The following is a 24842-nucleotide window of genomic DNA, read 5'->3' as shown; positions in this document are numbered from 1 at the left end:
CTCTATTACTTCTGTAAATGATAAGAGATAATTATTAATAGAAAATTGACTTCTTGTGATTGCCGTAACTGCAATAACAGGTTATTGTAACTACAGGTATTTACAATTACAAGTTATCATGGATCTGATAATTAGTACAAGTAATCTAATTACATATGGTCATGAATAGCTGCAATCACATCACGAAACGATTACAGGTAATCAAGATTACAAGTAATTAAAATATATGATTATATGTAATTACGGTTTCAGGTAATTAAAATATATGATTGCTGGTAATCATTACTACACGTAGTCTTGATTACAAGTACTCAAAGTATACAAATACATTACGAATTCCAATTATGTGATGTATGATAGAACATACATTAAAAGTATATAGATAGACAGTGTGTATAAACATTGCAAAAAAAACTGACCAACAGTAATAACTTTTGATCCATTAATCAGACCTTCGTAGTACTCAATCTTAATGGTTCGAAGTGTTAACGTCAAATATACTAATTTATTAGTGCAGACGACATTTTAAGTTATGAAATCAGACAGAAATACATACTTTCGCTGAATTAACAAAATTTTTTTTTGACGGATTTGGATTTCAGACTCCTAAGATATAGGGGGTAGCTGCAATCTAGGGAATATGGTTCCCATATAGTTTGGTCAGGAGAGTGATCCAAAGTTTGGGTCCCTTAATGTTAACTTTAATTTTCGCCATATCTCAAGAACTTCTGCAGCAAATAAAAAAAATTACAACCAAAAATAATTCAATTCAAAATCATTATTACTATTCAATTATTGTTTTATTTATATAAGAACAGTCGAAGAAATTTTGAATTGTAAGACACAAATTTTTACATCATCTTAAAGAACGTAACTTTACATGGCAGTATACTAATTTTCCGCGAAATCAGTCTCTTATTTTCTGAGAAATCGAACTATAAATATACGACTACTGAGAAAGATTCCGGTTAAAATTATAGTAAATAGTATTACATCCCGAATGCATCATCCGTAAAATCAAATTTTACTGAAACATTTTGCGCCATAATTTTTATAGTAATATTTATTTAATTGTTTCAGTGTTTTTGCATTAAATATTACTGACAAAATAAAGTATTTTAGATTAAATGAATAATCCCAAGAAACTGCAGTTTTAAGATATTACCCGATAGAAAACTTCGCTTCAAAAATATATAAAATTGAAATGACAGTCAACTTGTTTCAAGCACATCAAAAATAGGAGCCCATTTTCAAGACTTTCGCCGTTATTCACTCTTGTCTAGTTTTACAATTGGGAGCCTTTTTTTTTTGGCTGTTAGATCAGATGTTTGTTCCGAAAACTTTACGTTAAAAATTAATTTTACGGTAAGAAATATCTGCCTACTGAGTGCTGGTGCTTTTTACCGTAGTTTTTTTGCAGTGTGAGCTTTTGAAGAGTTAATATTTTATTTTAAATAGCACACAGACACACACACCCAATAACTTGTTGAACTGTTATTAAATAATTCAATTTATTTTATTTTGACCACTGCAGATTGCTTTTGCTCTTACGATATATTATTTGGTCTTGAATAGTTTTATGTTAGCTGAATAATATAAGCATTTCATCAAATTTAGTTCTCCTATTTCGATAGGACTTAAGGTATAAAATCCTTAAAATGGCTACATTTCTGAATACTTAACGTCCAGATGAACAAAATTTAAACTCTGGATTAACAAATCAGTATTATTGACTTACCTCTTCAACAATTCCAAAGAGGCAATTGTTCAAAACTAATTGAAACATGCAATTTTGTAACAAAATAGAAGAGAAAAGCCCTTAATTAAATGTTCAGTTGTGATGATGATAACATCAGAGCTGACTTTACTAGTATATTAATGGCTGATCATAATGATCTGCTCTCCAATGCCAAATTAGTTATACGTATTAAGCAAATACTATTCAGTTTTATTGTATTAAATATCTTAATAACTGTAGCATTAGATATATAGCAATTTGAAGACATTTTTTATTATTATTTGTTTACGAAACATATGTTTTGGATTCTGACACGTAATAATAATAAGAATTAAATTTTTATAACTTGCATTACAAAGTGAACAGCCTTCATTTCAAAATAAAGCATATTGTATGAAGTATATATAGGAAATACTTTCCACCTAATTGGTGCATAGTTGAGTTTGATTATTAATGCTATGCTCCATGCTACATGATATCATATAAATTAGTCGCGGCTTTGTCACATAAATTTTTTAAAAAAAATTTTTCTTCTGAAATCACTAAATTTTCAAAATAAAGCATATTGTATGAAGTATTACGTATGTATAGGAAATACTTTCCACCTAATTGGTGCATAGTTGAGTTTGATTATTAATGCTATGCTCCATGCTACATGATATCATATAAATTAGTCGTGGCTTTGTCACATAAATTTTTTTAAATAAATTTTTCTTCTGAAATCACTAAATTTTTAGAAAAAAATATTAATTTTATTAACCTAGTAGGAATTGAAACATTTTTAAAAATTTTACTGTTAGAAACTTTATTTAAGTTGTCGATGTTTTATTAAGTTTAAATCGAGAATTTACTTTTTAATGAAAATATTTCATTAGATATTTTACAGAATCGATAGAAACTGAAATGTGTGATCTAACTCATAGCTAAACCTTTTCGTTTTGTTTTTTCTTAAACAAATTATTTTGTGTAATTTTCTTCATCAATTAAATAATTAATGTAAGCATAAAACAAGCATTATCTTAATAAAATATTCCATTTTGATATTATTACAAAAATAAAGCGGTTGAAAAATATTATACTTTTTTTCATAACTAAAGCGAAAAATGGGAATTTTTTTGAAAGAGGCTAACACAGTTGGAATATTCTAAAAAAAAGGCAAATAATAATTTATTTAATTGGCATTTTACCATAATCAAACAAGACAGTCAAATTACCGTAAAAAAGATGGCCTTTAAATTATTAACTGTGAGAAAGATTATTTATTGACTGTTGCTACCTTCTACGGGTAAACAGCCTAAATATTATCCACACCAACTAGAGCCACCTTAGAAAGCCAATGAGTTCCTTGTAGCTAGATACTTATTACAGCGGGCAGAACTATAAACTGAATAATTTAGGAAGCACTTGACAGCTTTTACGGAGAGAATTGTGGCTGTATCTTACTTAGCGAAGATATTGGTTTTGCCCAAGGGCAAGAATTATTAGAAAAAAGATGGCGATTAACGAAAAATGGCAGTTTTTATTTCGCCTTAATGGATATTAAAATAATTGTAAACAAAGTATGAGAGTATAATCAACTGATTTTAGTTAGCATTATCATATACAGGAGATTTCTTATATGTTTATTTCGTTATAAGAGGTCACATAGAAAGAAATGTCTAGTATGTGATATAAATAACTAATTTGATGTTTTACACAATGAGGAGTAATTGGTGGCTACGAATTATTTAAATCAGTGAGTTTTATTTATGTTTACTTTCAATACAAAAACATGAACTTATTTTTTAAAAAAAATTCTGTATATATATATATATATATATATATATATATATATATATATATATATATAATATATATATATATATATATATATATATATATATATATATATATATATATATATATATATATATATATATATATATATAGATTGATAGATAGATACTGATATTTTTATGTTACATTAAATATTACTGTCAGATTTTTATCAGGCAAAAGTATTGAATTACAAATAATAACAAATAAATATTTTCTTGGATGCAAAAACTGAGAAATAATTTATTTTTTTGCACCTGTGGTATGTTAAATTTGAGAATTAACCTATATATATATATATATATATATATATATATATATATATATATATATATATATATATATATATATATATATGCAGTTAAAAAGTAATTGCTAGTTAACATTTCTGGGGTAATTTGCTAATTTTTAAAATTGATAAACAATCTGTGTATTGTTAAAAAACAAAAATGAATATGAAGTAATCATGGATGTTGGCGAGTAAGGTGAGGGGGGGGGAGTATTTTAATATCCATATGAGCAGCAATTAGTTTCCTTCTTATAAATCTTAAAACAGCTGGAGAAAAAAGTCGAATTGCACCGTCTTTTTCAATTATCAGAGTTTACCTTCTTCTTGAAGTCTTTAAGAGTTTTCTGTGAAAAATGTATGATAGGAATTAATCTTTATCTATAACTAAAAGAAATCACCCAAGAAGTGAATAATAATGACTTTTTCTTCTGTACCAAAACCAAGTAAAAAAAAAGAAAGAAAAAAAAAACAACGTCACCTTTCCTAAATGAGGTTTTAATTCCAATCGTTAGTTGAGGATAAGAAAAAAAATAAACTGCTTCCTGGCAATTAATTTCATATTTCTACTTTTGTGGTGGAAGAACGAAAATCAAAAAATGTAGATATCTTGTGTGAAATACATTAATTCTTATTTAAAGCATTCAACACGAGAAGCGCCATTGACGTCATTTTGATAGTTTCTGTCATTTCTAATGTTGTTTGTACATAAGCACATGAGCTTTGAATCTCATATTTTTTGATGTTTTTTAAATTGTTTCTAAGCATACTGTATCAAAACTTCAAGTGTTTGTGTTTGTAATTTTGCAAATCTACAAATTTTGGTGACGATAATTGTAGAACAAATTTCGTGATCCACTGCGTAAAAAAGCCAGGTAATAGTTTCTGTTGGATTATACGTGTAGCGTATCTACCACTACAAAATTACAACTACAATTCACTAGTATATAAGACAAGTTAACTCGACTCTATGTCGGGGTACCTTTTTATAGATGACGGTTGACATGGTCTGTAACTACTCTCCACACAATATGGCGTCTCAGATCCTCGTAGGAGAAAGAAAGTCTCAGCTTGCGTAACAAGAAACTTGATATTTTAGTTGCCCAAACGAAATGACATCATTCGTATTTTTCTCCCACGTGATTTTTACTGAATCCTACTCTATTTTAGGGGGTGTTTCTCAGATTCGATGTCCAAAGTAACTTGTTTGAATTCTAATTGAAATAGAAATTCGTTCTGCGTCTGCAAGAAGCCATGTGCAGGCTAATAATAAATAGTTACTTTGTTATAATCCTGGACAAAAAGGAATTGTTGGTGAAATGTTACCTTCCTTGTTAATCAAAACAAAAATTTATCTCTCGACGAAGTAGTCATATATCTTTGACATATATATCTTTTTTCAACTGATATAAGATCTGAGCAACATTTTTAGAATGTTTGCCTTCACTAACGCAAGTTGAAAAGCAGCCAATTGAATTGCAACTTGGGAAACGCAAAGGTCTTCAATTACGAATCACTTCTTTGCTTCAGACACAGTGGGACTACTAACAATTCTTTTTACCTCAATAAAACAGGCCGATGAATTTCTTTCTAGGAAAAAGCGCCACCTTACTGTGATAGTATATCTGAACAACAGAAAATTTCCATGGCATTCAGTTTTTGCCACTAAAAGGGAAACAAAACCCTCAATATATGGGTGCAAAAGAACAAAAAGTGTCATATTTTTGAATAGTATTCATTCGAATGTGTTCGCAGACGATTGAACAAAGTAGAAGCTAAGCATTGCCATTTATTACAATAGTACAAAATGTCGCGAGACTTAACTGATAAGATGCTAAGGAATTATTCAATCAGATGTGAAACTTGCGGGTGGTTAGCATTATTTTCTCAACTTTAAGGATATCGCTGTCCTCAGTGTTTTGACATAAATCGGAAAATACTTTGCCAGACCAATTATAAGGATTGCGAGTTGATTCTTGTATTAGTCGTAGAACTATGAATTAGTGCTTTACGCATCAGATATACTCTAATTCAAAAAAAAAAAAACAATTAAAATAAAATAAGCATAACTCACACCATCATAAGAGGCAGAATTAAATTTCTGAAAGCTCTGAGAGACGCTAGAAATGGATTTTCGATCCTTCGTTTTGCTTTACATCATGCGGATATACTGTACGCCTACGCTAATGTCTAACGAATGATATAAATTTTCTCGTTTTAAAAGATATTGTTTGCTAATGAGTACGTTTTATATTCATATCTTTTATTCATTTTCAAATAACTTACGCCTCTGCTACTGAAAAATCTGTAGTATAATATTAAACTATATTGTTGTCACGTTAGTAATAATAACAAAAAATAATATACTTAAATAAATTAATAAAAATAATGTACTCTTATATATTGACTTTTTAACAACATGTATTACTTTACATCCCACTTTTTTAAAATAACATCAATTTATTATTAGCGTCAAAGGTACCTCAAATTGTGATGTTAGGTGTGTCCAAAATCTGGCTGTTCTGGCGTTAAGAAGAAATAAAATATTGTGTAGAGAAATATTTTCATATGCGATACGCATTTTTACAATTCTAAATGTCATACCTGAAGACAAACCTAAATCATGTATTAAAAAATTAGGCAATTCAAAATATTTTTGTTAAAAATAAATCTTGGTGTCATTTGCACTTATTTTAATTTTTAATTTCAATTTCAGCTGGTTAATTTTTTCGTAAAAAAAAAGAAAAATATATATTAGAGTCCTAATGCAAAATAGTTCTAACGCAGTTATCTTGACAAAAGTTATTGCTACTACTTGATTTTTCGCACAACATTATAACTCTAGAAACATCAATAGTTAAAAACTTTTTCAAACTGCCAAAGCATTGACGAGTTACTTGTTAAACTAGAAATCAGACAAAATCAGACGAAAATATTTTAAAATTGAAATGATTAATTGACGAAACTCTGTTTTGAGTCAACTGACTTTGTCATTTTCTCGATAAATGAAATGCTATTCTTGATAATGGAATGTTTTAAAAATGTCCAAAGTTTGAGGTTTCAAACTTTTTATGGCATTGTAGTAAAATTTTATTTGTCTGAGTTGTCTGACGATTGCAGAACCTAAATTAAAAGAAAAATGCCGCTACATCTGCTAACAAACTGATATAAAAAATCAACACACTTATAAAAGTTCTCCATTTTGAATCAAATGCTCAAATAGATCTTTATGATGTAATTGCTCTAGAACAAACTACTTGTTATTACTTGCAACCACGCTACTTGTAAATTCATTAAGAAAAATCTATTAACTAGAGCAGTGATTCTCAACCTTTTTTTTTTGTGGCGGCACATTTCTAACGATTTCGAAATTTGACGGCACGCAATGAAAAAAAATTAGTTTAAAAGTTGTTTACTTATCTATAATACACTGTGTTAAATAGTTTGTGATAATGATTTTGAATGTGAAATAAAATAATATGTACTACAAAAGCACGTTTATTAAGAGATTAATTATTTCTTTCGACTAATTTTTTATTAGTTAGTAACAGTTATTTATTTTTTTTTTGATGGTTATTAATTGTTAGCTTGTTTTCTAAAGTTATTATTTGATAGTATTTTTTACATTAATTCTTATTTTTTTGTGATTTCATGTTAACTAGTGTTTTTGCTAATTACTAATTGTTAGTTTGTTTTTTGTTAGTTATCCTTTGCTAATTTGTTTTTATAACTATTTATTGCACAGCTTACTTTAATGATTAGCTTTTATTTACGTATGTATATATATATATATATATATATATATATATATATATATATATATATATATATATATATATATATATATTCTTTAATTTAGACCTTACTTGTAATAAAAAAAAGCATTATAATTTTTATTGTATCATTTCCAATATTTGGCGGCACACAAAAGTGCTGCGGCACAGTGGTTGAGAATCACTGAACTAGAGTTTACTTTTCATTTGATTTCAATTGGAAGACAAAATATTTTAACTATATTATATAATGATTAAATGAAAACCTATTTAATAAAAACATATAATAAGAAAGGATTTATTCATTGTCGACCAACAAAGTAATTTCCGTGACTATGTATATATCTTTAACTTTAAGTAAAATTATATACAAATTATTAAATTAGCAATTCAGAATCGCTCTTTTCAAAATAAATTTGAATGAAAAACATTTTCAAAGACAAAATTGAATTCACGTTGAAACAATTTCAGACCTATATCGTGAGACAAGTATTCTTAATTACTTTGATCTATCAGTAAAATAATAAAAATAATAAATAAAATAACGATAAAAAAGAATAAAAAAAACTGTTAAAACTATGGCAGTAAATAAGGGCTTGTTCATATCTAATAATTAAAATACGTTATATTGAAAAAGCAAAATATGTTATTTTATTATTCATATATATAGCATTAGAGAAGTTAATCTTCAAACATATAATTTATAATAAATATTTAAAAATAAATGATTAATTAAGGGATACTCATTACTTAAATTTTAAAGATATATTAGTTTGAAAATTGAATACTAAAATTGCTTAAAATTTCAGTTCAGTATGTTTCATAATCAACAATATTCTAAGAAATATCCTAAAATTTTGAGAACTGGCCTTTAATTTCAGCTTTTGCTTTTGAAAAAAAAATCAGCAAAATTAATGGATCTGCCCATTAATTTATACGGTTATTCTATAAAGCTTTATAATACTATTTGGGGTTGTACAACCTTTTTCATTGCAGTTACAGCATGAAATTTTGGAAACTGAACCCAGCAGGCGTCAAAAAACGGATTATCTCTAATCTATTCATTCTATATTGGTGACCATGGCAAACAAAGGCACAACTCATCCCTCAACAAATGGTGCATTGCACTATTTTGCTTCGCTCTATGGTTCGCCTAGAATTGCTAAATAATTTGCCTGAGAATCAAAAAACGTCAATGAATGAACTGAAGAATGCCTTTTGCTAATTACTGTCACTGACCGTAATTAACGAGATTAATGTTAAATTACGGTTAGTGGGCCATGTATTTTAAGCGAAAAAAATACTGGAAGACCTGTGTTTTTTTTCGCTATACAGACATATGATAGACATATGTCTGCAACCCTTTTTCATTGTAGTCATAGCATCAAATTTCGGGAACTGAACCCAGCAGGAGTCAAAAAAAAGTATTATCTCTAATCTTCATTCTATATTGGTGACCATGGCAAACAAAGGCACAACTCATCCCTCAGCAAATGCTGCATTGCACTATTTTGCCTTGCTCTAAGGTTCGCCTAGAATCGCTAAATAACTTGCCTGAGAATCAAAACACGTCAATGAACGAACTGAAGAATGCCTTTTGTTAATTACGGTCACTGACCGTAATTAACGAGATTAATGCTAAATTACGGTCATAAATAATTGGCCTAGAATCGCTAAATCATTTGCCTGAGAATCAAAAAACGTCAATGAACGAACTGAAGAATGCCTTTTGTTATTTATGGTCACTGACCGTAATTAACGAGATTAATGTTAAATTACGGTGAGTGGGCCATGTATTTTATGCGAAAAAATACCGGAAGACCTGTGTTTTTTTCGCTATACAGACATATGATAGACATACAGATGATAGCTATACAGACATAAAATTAATGTAACGGTCATTAATTCAGTTACGGCCTGTGATGGCATAAAATTATTATTGTGATCAATTTTTACCCGTAACTGACCGTCTTCTATCAATGTAATCTCTTAGAGTAGTTTAGCATTTTTCAATCTTCATGTCATAATTTGCCTTTTCAATAAATTCAAATAACAACCATTTTTAAAAGAGGCATATCAATGTATTATTAATGAAATATAAACATTAAATGGATTCTTTCAAAATTCGGAAAAATTACGACATTCATTAAACTTAAAACATCAAAGGACCGAATACTTTCTTGAAACTTTAAACGCATTTTTACCTTTATATATTTGCACAAATCTTTGAATTGCTTTAGTTGCTAGATCAACGCAACTGACAGCTTAACAAGTAATTAATCTTCTTAAGTTTCATATTTTGGGCGCAACTAAACATTTTCCAAACATTACGTTGTTATTATACTCAAATATTTAAAATTTACATATCTGTGTGTGTGTCGACAGTGTGGCGTTCCCGTGTTGTTGCAAAAGTATCTTTTCTGTAAATTAGTTCTGACATCTATAACTTTGACTTAATCTGATTCTGACATATTCTTAAGTGGTTGTTTGAGAAGTTACTGTTAAGGGATATTATTTCATTGTTTCGATAAGAATTAATGTCAAAATATTACATCTAAATCATTGTATTTCATTTTAATTAAAGAAATAATTGAGTACGGTGGGTGTCTGTGGTCTATCTTGATGTGATGATTATGCGAAACTTTTTTACCACATTTTATAAAATATGTGCTAAAGAAGGTCTCGAAATATTTTAGTTCCTCTTTTGTAAAATTTGTTAAACATTAAAATTATATCATATTGTTTATTTATTAGAGCATTAAGGTATGGTCGATATAGTCTCGGGTGTAAGTTTTGTGCGTTATGTTTCCGCGGGAAGTTATAGAAATATTAGAATGAATTGCTTGAATAAATACCTTCTGCTGTTAAGAATTTGGAATTAAATGCGTTTAATTTATTTTGCTTCTTAATATAGGTTCATCAGATTATATAATATAGGTTCCACTCCGTATATTACAGGGATAAAGTGCTCGTATCCCAACAATGTGATCCGGGTTCGAATCCCAGCGACTCATGGTCGATACGAATTCTGCACTCGGCTCGTACCAACCACTGGGTTGTAATAAAATATCCTGTGGAAGACGGAGCATGGGTCAGATTCCCTTGTCGTTCAGGCTAACTGTGGAACGTTTTCAGCTATATATATATATATATATATATATATATATATATATATATATATATATATATATATATATATATATATATATATATATATATAATATATATATAATATATATATATATATAATATATATATATATAATATATATATATAATACAGTAAAACCCCGCTATAGTGAACTCCCGGACACTGTGAACTAAATGTTCGGTCCCGTGCCTTACTATACAAGCATAATGTTATTTTTTGCTACTACATAATATTTTTAGTCATTTATTTGAATAATGCGTAATAAAAGGGAGGAGTTTGGGAACCATTAGTTAAATTACCTGCGTAACGGATATAGTGAACACCCGGTTATAGTAAACCGAAATATCGGTTCCTTGAAGGTTCACTATAGTGGGGTTTGATATATATATATATATATATATATATATATAATATATATGCATGCTTTGAAAATTTTAAACTAAATAAATAAGTATTTTTCATTTGAAGTTTCGAATTTCATAATTCAAGGCTTTACAATAAAATCATGTAAATAACCAAATAATGAAATAAAAAACTGCATGTTACCTAGACCTCCACTCTAAATTGTAAGTTTAAATTTTTGTGAAATTTTATTTAAAGCAAAATTCAAAAAATGAAAACTCAATATAAATTTTACTTATCCGAAATATTTATATTGAGCTCTTAAAGAACACACCTAAATTTTTAACGAATGAAATGCAGCACGAATAAATATATTTCTAATGAATTTTATGAAACTACATTGTTTTATGAAACTACACTCTTATGAAACTACTCTGTAAAAATTCTGGATCACATTATGGTAAAATGTACCGGCTCTCAAGGTGTCAGTACTTTTTTCCCCATTAAATCGAGTTATACTTTAAAATTCTACTGAGCAGGAAATTTTTTGTACCGCAATCCTTTCATTAATATTTACTGTAAAATCACTGAATCAGGTTTTGGTATTACCTTAACGACAGAAAAGCTTCTGTGTGCTGGCAGACAGTGTTTCCCCTGATGAAGTGCTGTTTTCCTAACATACATATCTTTAGAAATTCTTAGTTTTTTTTTTATTTGTGTTCTAAATTTCTATACTTTCAAAGATCAGAATTTCCGATAAACCATTGACATATTAAAGGAAAAATTACAAAATTAATGGTTTAAATACCGTGTATTTTGATTTTATTAACAAAAAGTATGTTTTATTTATTTATTATATATATTTTTTTCCAGAAATGTCATTTCTATACAATACACTAATTTTAAATTTTTTTTCCTCTGTGTTTAAAATATTTTATTATTTAATAGTCATCATGAATTTAGCTCTTTGTTTTCTTTTTCTCATGGTTTGCAATCAAACAACGACGTATGATAAATTTCTTTTCTTATAAACAGCATGCAGTGCAAATTACATACACCCGCGTGAATAGAACCCTACTTACCTCGACATAAAACGTGTGAAAATTGCAGGCTTGGAACAGCTTTTTAAAACCTAAAAGAATATATTTGCACGCAATTCTTGGTTGGCATTAAATTTAGGTATAAAATTAAGCAGCAAAACTTTTAAAATAGCTTTTATTTTGGCGAAATATATGATTCCTTACTTTTTTTAAGACGCTTGTTTCCCTTAAAAGATTTACTACAACTTTCATTAAATAAAATTAATTATATTTTTAAAAGATAGCTGCTTTTGAACTTTTTGTTTCAGATTAAGTTACACTAAGAGATGAAATTTCTGTGTTGCCAATGGTGATAAAATTCCATTCTAAATTTTTTCTTTGCATAAAAATTCCAGCTTCCATTTTCGAGTTGAGATTGTTCCTGATGATTTCGAAAATATCTTAATTCAATTTCCATTATTCAAAAGACATTTGAACTGCGTTTTTTACAATAGATGAATCAGCTTACATGCACTGTGATACTGACACCGAGTATTTTTAAGTCAATATTAATGTTGTAGATTGTTTATTTTTTTGTTAATTTGTTTTCTTATTTTTGTTAATAATTTTACTTTGTTAGCAATTTTATTTTTCTTAACATTTCTATTTTTAAAAAAGAAATCCAAGTTGCACTTAGAGCAAAAAATATTCTATTTTTATGCATGTGTATTTAACATTATTAATTTGTGTTTGGTTGTTGCTAGATAAATCAGCTTACGTGCACTGTGATACTGACACCGAGTATTATCAGGTCAATATTAATGTTGTGGATTGTGTTTATTTGTTAATTTTTTTGTTAATTTTGTTTTGTTATTTTTGTTAATAATTTTATTTTGTTAGCAATTTTATTTTCGTTAACATTTCTATTTTTTAAAAAAGAAATCCAAGTTGCGCATAGAGCAAACAATATTCTTGTTGGAGTGGTTTGTTACTCCTCTGAATACATTAAGTTAACAGAATTAAGTTTCGGTCGTGTGTTGGCAACAGACATTTTCTTTTCAGATAACGTAAGTGACGTCATCCGAGCATATAATTATGGAATCTGTATATAAGGCATGCATTGTTGTAAGCATGAGTTCTTGTCTTGGTTCTTGTCTTGTCTCTTCACTATGTCACGTCACCGTGTTGTTGTTTCCGGATATGTACCAACATTTTTGTTAAGATTTAATTATGTTTAATATCTTCAGTTGTACGCTGTATCGAGATGGTACTGTATGAAATAAAGAAATGTTTAAATCTTCAAGTTTCTTTATGTGAGTTAACACTTTCACTCACTACTGTGCTACTCCGCTAACGAATCAACAATTCTACTATTTATGTATGTGAATTTAACATTATTCATTTGGGTTAGCTTGATGCTAAATAAATCAGCTTACGTGCACTGTGATACTGACAGCGAGTATTATCAGGTCAATATTAATGTTGTAGATTGTGTTCATTCGTTTATTTTTTTTTTGTTAATTTTGGTTTGTTATTTTTGCTAATAATTTTATTTTGTTAGCAATTTTATTTTCATTAACATTTCTATTTTTTTAAAAAGAAATCCAAGTTGCGCTTAGAGCAAACAATATTCTACTATTTATGTATGTGCATTTAACATTATTCATTTGTGTTTGGTTGTTGCTAAATAAATCAGCTTACGTGCACTGTGATACTGACACCGAGTATTATCAGGTTAATATTAATGTTGTAGATTGTGTTCATTCGTTTATTTTTTTGTTAATTTTGTTTCGTTATTTTTGTTAATAATTTTATTTTGGTAAAAATTTTGAAGATTGTGTTTATTTGTTTATTTTTTTGTTAATTTTGTTTTGTTATTTTTGTTAATAATTTTATTTTGTTAACAATTTTATTTTTGTTAACAATTTTATTTTTGTTAACATTTCTACTTTTTCAAACGAAATCCAAGTTGCACTTAGAGCAAAACATATTTCATTTTTTATGCATGTGTATTTTACATTATTCATTTGTGTTTGGTTGTTGTTCGATACATTAGCTTAAGTGCACTGTGATACTGATACCAAGTATTATCAGGTCAATATTAATGTTGTAGATTGTGTTTTTTTTTGCTTTGTTTTGTTATTTTCGTTATTAATTTTATTTTTTTAACAATTTTATTCTTGTTAACATTTCTATTTTTAAATAGAAATCCAAGTTGCACTTAGAGCAAAAAATATTCTATTTTTATGCATGTATTTTTAATATTATTCACTTGTGTTTGGTTGTTGCTAGATGCATCAGCTTACGTGCACTCTGATACTGACACCGAGTATTATTAGGTCAATATTCATGTTGTTAATTGTGTTTATTTGCTTATTTTTTTGTTTATTTTTTGTTAATTTTGTTTTGTTATTTCTGTTAATAATTTTATTTTGTTAACAATTTTATTTTCGTTAATATTTCTATTTTTTAAAAAGAAATCCAAGTTGCACTGAGAGCAAAAAATATTCAATTTTTTATGTATGTGTATTTAACATTATTCATTTGGGATAGCTTGTTGCTAGATAAATCAGCTTACGTGCATTGTGATACTGACACCGAGTATTATTAGGTCAATATTAATGTTGTAGAGAGTGTTTATTTGTTTATTTTTTGTTATTTTTGTTAATAATTTTATTTTGTTAGCAATTTTATTTTTGTTAACGTTTCCATTTTTTTAAAAAAAGAAATCCAAGTTGCACTTAGAGCAAAAAATATTCTATTTTTTATGCATGTGTATTTAACATTATTCATTTGGGTTAGCTTGTTACTAGATAAATCGGCTTACGTGTACTGTGATACTGACACCGAGTATTATCAGGTCAATATTAATGTTGCAGAATATGGTTAATTGTCTTTTGAGAGTGACGAGGGCCGGAAGAGATCAGAGTCATGTGATTGATTGATTTATAACGAGGCATCGCCAAAATGTAATTACTCAATCCCGGCAAATCCGTGCACTGCTTAGGTATCTGCTTCTGTTCCAGTATTATATTCAATACATTATTACCTCGATTTTCTGGTACAAGCTGATTATCGCTGAAACACTAGCTGTGTTAGTATTGATTGAATAACATAAATTGAAAGTTAAATTAGTACACTTTACATATTACTGATATTGCAATTTGATTTTGAAATAGATGATTTTCATTATTAATACTATTTAGTGATTTGGGACCCAAAGATAATCGTTCTCGCCACAATCTTTTAAGTTTAAATTCATAATTATTATTCTAATCGACGAATAATTAGAATTATTGAAATTTTGTTTTGATAATGCAAGCAAAAAGAGTAGTAATTCAATATATTTATTGTTAATGGAAGAACAAAATATTTTAAGACATACCACAAATTTATGTCTAATGTTCAAAAATTTCGTTTTTGCTTTTAAGTATTTCATAAGGAAGAAAAATGTTTTATTACTTTTTTATTTGATAAATTTTAAAAAAAGAATGTTTTTGAGTGAAATTTGGACAGTTAATATACGGAGAAAAAATTCTTACTAAATTATGGTACTGTATTGTAATGACATTTCTACTAAAACAAATCATAATTCTGGTAAATAAAACTAAAATATGCTGTATTTAAACAATTTATTTGATCATTTTGTTGTTCATTATGGTAGTGATTTACTAGAAATTCTGGTTTTTGAAGCTATAGTTTAGCATATATATTTTGTAAAAATACAATGCTGAAAAGTAAGATTAAGTCTAATTCAGATTGCAGCAAATTTAAATTATAATACTGTTCAACTCACTCCAATCCAAAATTTCTAATAATATAGTAAGCTGCAGATACAAATTATATGCTTTTCTTGGTGTGGTAATGTTAGTTCTAGTGAAATAAAAACGTAATTCTGGTTCATGAAACCAAAGTATACGGTATTAAAACTAATCATTTGATAATTAATCTATTAATATGGTACCGGTTTACCGGAAAAATTATTGCTTTTATTACAACACATATAGAAAAAATACAAAAATGAAAAGTAAATCAAACAGAATAAATGAATTTTAAGCCATTCTCTAAGGTTTCATGATAAAGTAAACAAATTTTATTATACTTTTTAAAACCAGATTTAATTGTTAATTTTACCAAAATACTTACCATAGCGTTTCAGTAAATGTTTTTGAGATTTTTAGCCAGATATTTGGTAAATTTTACCATATTCTATTTGTTTTGACCATGCTTTTTTTTACTCAATGTAAGGATATGCAGCAATAAGATAGTTTATTTACCACTTAGGTTTACAAACCAGGTTTTACTTCAAAAGTTTGGTAGGTTTTACAAAATCCCTTTTTTGCAATTCAGGATTATCTATTTGAAAGATACATTTCACCATTACATTTATGCGTTTCACAAGAGCATATTTATCGTAATAAAACATTTTTAATCGGCATGTACGTTTAAATTTTAAAATTTTGGATACGTTAAATTGTTTGTAAAAAAAATAAAGAAACTATTAAGAACAGCTGCTGTTTATTACTGTTTTTTAATCCATTTAAGTGTTCACTTTGCAGATTAAATTTTCATTTAAGCGTTTTAAAACAAATATTCACAAATATTTTATTTTAGAAGCTAACGAAAAAACCCGATATCAATTGTGATATTTTATTTATGTTTTCGTTTCTGTTTTTTTTTATTTAACTATAACTATTATGTTTAGTAATAATACAAGTTCATATTTACTGAGCATTCGCTGTAGATTTCAAATGAAGTAACATCTATTTAAATCAACTTTAGTTTTCGAATAGTTACAAAAATATATTGTTTATAGTTTCCTTTATTTTTGTTAATTACATTTTTTGAATCAATATTTTAAGATCAATAAAGTTCAAAAATTCTGAAGTTATTATTATTTAGGCAATTTAAAGCACTTAGAAACTTAATGTTATTTTTAATTTATGTGTTCTTATAGTTAATGTTATTAAACTAACTGAACTAATTAACAAAATAATTTGGTTATAAAACTATTAACAATGATATAGTGCATAATAATTCCAAGAAATGCATAGTAAAATATTATTTTATTTCCCTAATATTTTAATTATCACTAGCTAAGAAATAAGCGAAAGCTATTTTTCCGTCAGATGTTGGGTTTTATGAAAGGTAATAAGCTTTTACTTTTCCCATCAAAGCATGCAGAAACTCAAATCCAGTATTTATTACTGTAACTTATGGTAACACGACCGAAGAAAAAAAAGTACAGATTTTCCTCTTCTCTAAGTAGCTATTCTTTTTTTTTATAATTTTTTAGCATTAATGTGCTTTTTAAAACATTTGTTGCATTAAAAAGGAGAAGAGTTACTTAAAAAAATCAAACGAAGAAAAAGCAAACTCAAAATATTTATCAACGTCAAAAACAGATTTTTTTTCCTTTTTTTTATTGTATGTCAAACAGTTTTGTTTCGCAAAGGTATAAAAAATTATTTTTGTAAGTTATATTTGACATTTGTTTTAGTGATAGAAATCTTTTTTTCGAGAATTTTACATAATTGATATTTACTATTATTATTATATTATTATTATTATATTATTATTATTCTATCATCATATTCGATAATTATTATTATTTTTTTTTTTTTAAATTTTGCATGTTAAGATAAAATTTAAAAAATATATATGTAATAATAATAATTCTTTCAGTACTAATCAACATTTCTATTTACGCTTATTTGATTGTTATAAACTTTTATTGAAACGAAGAAAAAGCAAACTCACGATGTATATCGACGTCAAAAACAGATTTTTTTTTCCTTTTCTTTTATGTAAGTCAAACAGTTTTGCTTCGGAAAGGTATAAAAAATAATTTTTATAAGCTATATTTGACATTTGTTTTAGTGATAGAAATCTTTTTTTCGAGAATTATCTATAATCGATAATTATTATTATTATTATCATTATCCTATCATTATAATAGATAATTATTATCATTTATTTTTTTAAAATTTTGCTTATTCTGATAAAATTTCAAAAAAATAAATATAATAATAATAATTATTTCAGTACTAATCAACATTTCTATTTACGTTTAATTGATTGTTATAAACTTTTATTGATCATAAAATTGTATGAGAAAGGTATTAGCTATAATATTATAACAACAATTAATATTTTAATTTTTCAAAGGAAAATAAAAATGAACTGCATTTATACAAATTGTTTTTTTAAGCATGTCGTAGAAAGAGTACTCAATTCAGTGCTTTCACAAAATTTCATTTCTGAATAACAGATTTATATACTGGAATGTCTGCAAGTGACGTAGTGCGGGTATCTCAATACTGATTGGTTGTTGAAAAGTGGCATTTCTTTGCATTAAAAACTGTTCGGAACTATTTCGAATCAGTCAATCCCAAAAAGTATCGATTATCTTGAGTGACACATTCTATATTCTTTCACAAAGATTTCAATTCTTTCAATGCTATGTGCGATACGGCCTTGTATTTAATTAACTTCTCTTAACATTCTTACTTCAAACTTACGTGGAGAAACTTAAGCTCGACTTAAGCCTGCCACCTTATGTTTAAACGATCACCTGGTTCTGAGGTTATAAGTTACGTGTCTGTGTATCAGTGATCGTCTTCTTCTCGAGTTGCAAGTCTTCCCGATTAAATAAATATTTACTAGAGTTAGTTAATTTTTTTCAGAAACTTTAAACTGATGTTTTTTTTAAACAATTAGGCGCGTTGCTTTCCTTTTTCAACGTAAAAATAAATCTTAGCACGAAAATATCTTAACCACTTAGCCTACAACCGCAAAGTTCTATAATTTATACTACTAAATTTGTACTACTAATTATATCGTATTATTATCTAGCTAGTAATTTATACTGCTATTATATCGTATTATTATACAGCATGTCATTCTATGATTTTTTTGATTTTTTTCTGCCAGTATACAATTGTGTCAGGTTATCAAGATTTTAACAGTAATTTATAAATTGAAGTTAAATTAAGAAGGCTTGAAATTCTGATAATGCAATTTTTGAGAACTGAACTTTCTAAATCACTCCTAACTATTTAGAAATTTAAAATGATTTAAATTACAAATCATTTCAATTCCAAAAAAAAAAAAAAAAAAAAAAAACTTTAGTATGGTGTATACTGGGAAGAGGCGCACTTGCCTCAAAATAAATCAGTGTAGAATTTAACGGGACAATGTATACAGGGCCGTTGAACTTCAATTATTGACGTTAAGACGTTCAAAATGACTAATGTAGAGTTGAGAGGTTATGAAACTCCCATCTCTTGATTAATCGGATTATTAAAAATAATAAACTATGTTCTTATTAATTAATTATTATATAATGGGCTTTTTGATTGGACAAAATAAAAATTAAGCATCGCCAACGGCTCTCCTTCAACTGAAGAGTACCCATTAATTTATTTAGAAAATCTATGAAAAAAAATTTCTCATTTTTTTAAAAAGAAGTTAATTTTTCATAAGAGAATACTTAAGCATAGATCTCGTATTATGAATAATCTAATTTAGTATATCAAAAACTGCACCTATGTTTAATAATTATTCAAAAAAATACTGAAATTTAAATTAATTCGAATGAGGAAAAAAACCGTTATTACAATAATGATAAACCGTCATTTTAAAATGAATTCCCATTATTTTTAAGAACCTATCATTTACAGAATTATTCTCTTGTAGATATTTTTAGACAAAATAATCTTAAATTAGAAGCTGATGTTTTTGTTCCATGATTGATAAACTGAAATAACGAAGCTACTTTAACTTACTGCAAAAATGATTGAGTCGTGGTGGCTGAGGGGATAGAGCGCTCACCTCCTAATGATATATCCCTGGCTCGAATCCCAGCGATGACTGTTCAGAATGAATTACGCCCCCAGTTCTCACCGACCACAGTATTTATGTAAAATATACACAATATAGACTGTTCTTGGGTCAGAGTTCCATTGCCGCCAGGTTAACCATGAAAATTTTTCTTAGTTTTCCTCTCCATGTAACGCTAATGCAGGATATTTCATCAAAAAATTCTCCGTGAAGGCAAAATTTCTTCAATCAGTTCCCTTTTTTTCTAGATTGAAGTTAAATTACAAGGCTACAAAATTGATAGTCTTAAACTCAAAATTGGGTCGGTTGTTCAACGACGGTTATAAAATAAAGCTTTATATATAGTTTAAAGAATCTATTTCACTGAAATTCTGCAACTGCTGATTATCTCTTTTCCTTACAATACAACTACAATTTAATGCAAACTTTTTTAATTAATATGTAGTTTTATTCAAAAATATTTCTTATCAAAATATTACATTTGAATCATATCAGAACTTCATTGGAGATGAATCACATGAGAGCAAGTAATCACCAGTGAACCTAAAAATATTCCGCTATCTTCACTATATCATAGAAGTAATTAATTTCTAAAAGTTTTACAAGTGCATTAACCGAGAGAAAAGCCGCTTCAAGAAAATTAATAATAATAAATCTCAGGTAAGAGAGAAGTCGATATTCAATTATAGTTTTATCGATGGATGGAAATATTTCCCCTTGGCGAAACTTTTTAGCTATAAAATGTGTTTCGTAGATAGCAACAAGACTGCAATGGCAGTTAACTTTATTAGCGCATTAATGCAAGTTTCTTTCCCATCTTTTGTTTGATATTTCGAACGGCAAGATTAAAAAGAAATTCAAAATTATTGGATATCGCATTTTGATATATTTCTTCCCGCTTTTGTTTTGTTCTTTATTGTACTGAAGTAAATTAGAAATAAATCCCAACGACGTTTGAGTGCATTTCAATTGTTTGCTTAGGTACAATAATACAAACTCATTTTGCATGAAAATATGATTTCTGTAATTTGAAAACATGGTATTTTTATTGTTTCAATACAAAAACAGAAGGGTTTTTAAATGTATTTATTTTTGTTATATTTTATTTTTGAGATGTAATGGAAGCTCGGTATTTATTATTGGGTAAGTTTTGGAATTTTTATATAATTGTAGGTGGTCTTTGCTTATTGGGACCAGATCTTAAAATGGGAAAAAAGCATGGAAAATATATTATTTATCCTATCATAAAGCCCTAATTTTAGTTGCATAAAAATCAATAAAATTCAAATACAAACTCGTATTAATTTGAAAATATGCAGGGCTGTCACATTGTTAAAAATAGTTACTCAGAATTCACGCAACTTTCGTTGTTTTTAACGAAAGGGTTCCAGTATATGCTCCGTGAAAAACTTTCGTCACATTGACGAAATAACTGTCATCACTTCTGCTAAATAGCAAATTTCGTCAAAATTAAAAGAAAAATAATTCGACATTCCCTTTTTTTTTAAAAAAAAAGTGGGGGGAAACAAATCGTAGCGCCTAATGAATCTAATTTTTCTAATAATCACTTTTTTATGGGAGCCATTTAGGTAGATAAATGTCTGCAATCATGTAGGTGGATTAAGACCACCATAGAGTCTAATCAATATGGTAGAGGTGTACCACCATATAAGTGGATGAATGTTTAAACAACACAAGAAGGACATATAAATTACACCCATGCCCGAAGTGGCATTCGAACCCGTGATCTTCCTGGCTCAAAGCCAACTCTATGACTACCATTCTATTGTACCATTCTAGGTAAATATCTTTTTCAATGCACTATGATAAGGTTCCAAGTTGAGGTAACATTTTCTTCATATATTCAAGAGTTCGTGTTTCTACACAAATCACGAGAATTTAGGACGAAATGATTATTAAAATTACCGAAATACATTAAAAGTGAGAGTTTTTTCTAGTAGGATCAAATTTTATTCTTGAATGTGTAAAAAATTTGTTTTAAAGTCATTTTTTTTCCACTAAAAGAAGATGATTTAAACGTTGATATAAATAGTCGCTTTTTTTTCAGTTCTTTCATGGTGAGCATTTTAAAATCATTACAGAATTCTGAATTCAATTTCTGAAAGGTATAGTTTTTGGTTAACTGCCACTCTATAAAATATTTTTCAAAAGGCGTGATAGTTGGCAGCCCTGAATGTGCTGTTATTTATGCTATAAGGAATTTTTTTAAATGAGTATTTGCAATCTATTGGAAACTTATTTTAACATTATTTTTAAACCGGTAAAGGACGAAAATACATTTAAGCTAAAAAAAAAAGCAAAATAACTTTTTTTTCCTATATATATATATTCAATTCAAAAACTTATGGCTCTTACATTGGCTGAGGTTTAGCTAGACTTGGTTAGGTTTAATTTATTGAATTGGATAAATAGGTTATTTTAGTTTTCTTGTTGATTACACACTAGTGATGAAATATGTAATCTCACTTCATAATTAGCGTCGAACAGCAGAGCCAAATCTGAGTTTACTACTATCAATGTTCAACACCGTAGCTTTATAATTTTGAACCCAACACAGAAGTTATTGGAACTCCTGCATCAGGTATTAGGACAAGCTAGGCTTCACTGTTTGATGGATCCAACCAGCATTTGCGTTATATGGAGAAGAAAATCACGAAAACCTCCCATGGTTAACTTATAGCAAGATGATTCTGAACCATGATCTGTCTACCAATGAGGTTACGGTACATCAGCACTGTGGTCAGTGTGAGCCTGGAACAGTATTCGTATCAAACAGCCACCGCTGGAATTCTAATCTGGTTTACCTTTTTGGCTCAATTCATCACTCTATCCTCATAGTTGCCTCGCTTTTGAGCTGAACTGTTGCCAACATTCTGCCCCATGGATTTAGGATCAGGACTATGATATTGGTATTCATTTGCCCATTATACTCTCTAATCTTTATTGCGCAGCAGAATTATTGATGCAATGTCACAAGCATGAAGATCCTTTTAGTTAGGAATGGGTCAAGAGGAAGCTTAGGTTACCCAGAATTCTAGAACTCAAACGTCCGTTCACTAGCTCAAACAATTCAACAAATTCAAACGTCCATTCACTAGTTTGATTCTTGTCAATGTCAGTGAAAGAAAAATAACAGAAATGTAATTATTATAATTACAACAAAATTTCTCTTTCGAATAAACGAAACTCTGAACCATATTTTCCTCTAACCGTGTAAATACTCATTAAAATAATCATAATAAAATACTCATTAAACTTAATAAAAAAATAATTACCTTAAATACAGATTAATTTCAATTATGATGATTCAATAATTTTTAAATAATTTCTTTAAGACAACAATCATTCCCACGGTCCCTTCTACAGTTCAGTTTGTCCCATATTAACAATCTAGTAACCCATGGAGATCAGTAATTACGCTACCAAAATTTAGATTAGGTAGCTGTAATCACCTGACATCCTCACTGTTTTTCCCAAAACATGCGTAAACATTTTCGATTCTGAAGCCGCCAAGGACATTACAAAATAAGTATCTGAGTGATTTAGCGAATGCTGTGGGCTTCTCCTCTACAGTTCAGGCTATTCCATATCAATTATCTAGTAATCTATGGAGATCAGTAATTACGCTACCATAATTTAGATAGGGTAGCAGTGATCAACTTACATCCCCAAACCATGCGCAGACTTTTTCGGCTCTGAAGCCGCAAAGGATAATTGCATCAGAAAAAGTACCGTACAATTAAGACAATATCGAAGCAAATGCATTTTGATCTAAAATTCCGCTTTTCAACATTGGAAGTTCAATCTCAGTCCAAGTTGTGGAAGGCGAAAACTATCTCCTCCACACAATCAGGCAGCTGGTGACAAATAGGTACTCTATACTATAAAACTTATTTGACTATATTTTTTCTTTGGTTTTTTAAGTTAATAAAAATAAAGCACAGTGAGTGTTTTTTTTTTTTTTTTTGATAAAGAGGTAAGCAAAATTAGGGAATACAACAAATTTTATTCATAAAAATATTTGTACAAATAAAGAAATTGAGTCAATTCATTTCTCTTATAATCACATCCATTTGCTCTTATAGCACCAATCAGTTTGATTTATGATCCAATTCATTCCAAATTAAGCTCATCTAGAGAGAAAAGAAATTAATCTTATGAAGTCAGTGTGATATCGTAAAAATCTGTTAATCTTATTTATTTGAGTTTTGAACAAGTACTTTCTATTTATGGGCTTAGAGAATGACTGGTCAAATTATTATTTCTTATATTACATCGAAACTTACGATCACGATAACTTGTACTATAAATTACTTCAAAAACAAAAAATGGTGAGAATTCCACTATTGTATTAAGATGAAATATAAGTGAGGAAGAAAATTTCGCTGATATAAGAGATATTTTGCATTTCTTTCAGATATTTTCATGAAATCACGTGTTATTTAAAAATCATGCGACTTAGTGACAAAATGGTTGTTTATAATAATAAAATATAGCTCAGACATTGTTGAATATTGTCAAAAATGAGAGTTTTGGAGAGTATGTCTGTTTTCTTTAAATAAGCCTCCTATTCTTAGGCTATATTTGTTATATTTATTTTCCTTAAAATGTTTACCTGAAAATTTTAAAATTTATTTGAATTAAAAAAAAGGAAAAAGTTCATGTTTAATAAAAAGTGAACAGAAATTTATACAAACCACAATTATCACTTGTAAGTACTTTATGTTAAAACAACTCTTTCTCTTTCAGATGGCCATCGCTTGGTCTCCTCATATTGACTGCTTTCAAAATTTTTCCCTGTTATAAACAAAAAATAATTGAAGAAAAACTGATAAATAAAGATACAATGAAGTAAA

At 28.0% G+C, this 24842-nt stretch overlaps 1 protein-coding gene across 1 annotated transcript in view; it reads right to left on the bottom strand.

Moving 5' to 3' along the window:
• Window positions 1-23972: 23972 nt before the first annotated feature.
• The window catches only part of LOC107448733 (cell adhesion molecule Dscam1), a 90251-nt gene continuing 89381 nt past the window's right edge, over window positions 23973-24842 (bottom strand). Inside the window, exons 26-27 of the mRNA XM_087154057.1 lie at window positions 24684-24783; window positions 23973-24119 (exon numbers count right to left, since the gene is read on the bottom strand). Of these exons, the coding sequence (XP_087010183.1) occupies window positions 24707-24783 (77 nt within the window). The 3' untranslated portion in view covers window positions 23973-24119; window positions 24684-24706. The remainder of the gene's footprint in view (window positions 24120-24683; window positions 24784-24842) is intronic.

The sequence above is a fragment of the Parasteatoda tepidariorum genome, chromosome 10 (genome assembly GCF_982258835.1).
Source record: "Parasteatoda tepidariorum strain Cologne lab strain chromosome 10, Ptep-v5.0, whole genome shotgun sequence".
Classification (NCBI taxonomy): domain Eukaryota; kingdom Metazoa; phylum Arthropoda; class Arachnida; order Araneae; family Theridiidae; genus Parasteatoda; species Parasteatoda tepidariorum.
This window is presented reverse-complemented; position numbering and strand designations above follow the sequence as displayed.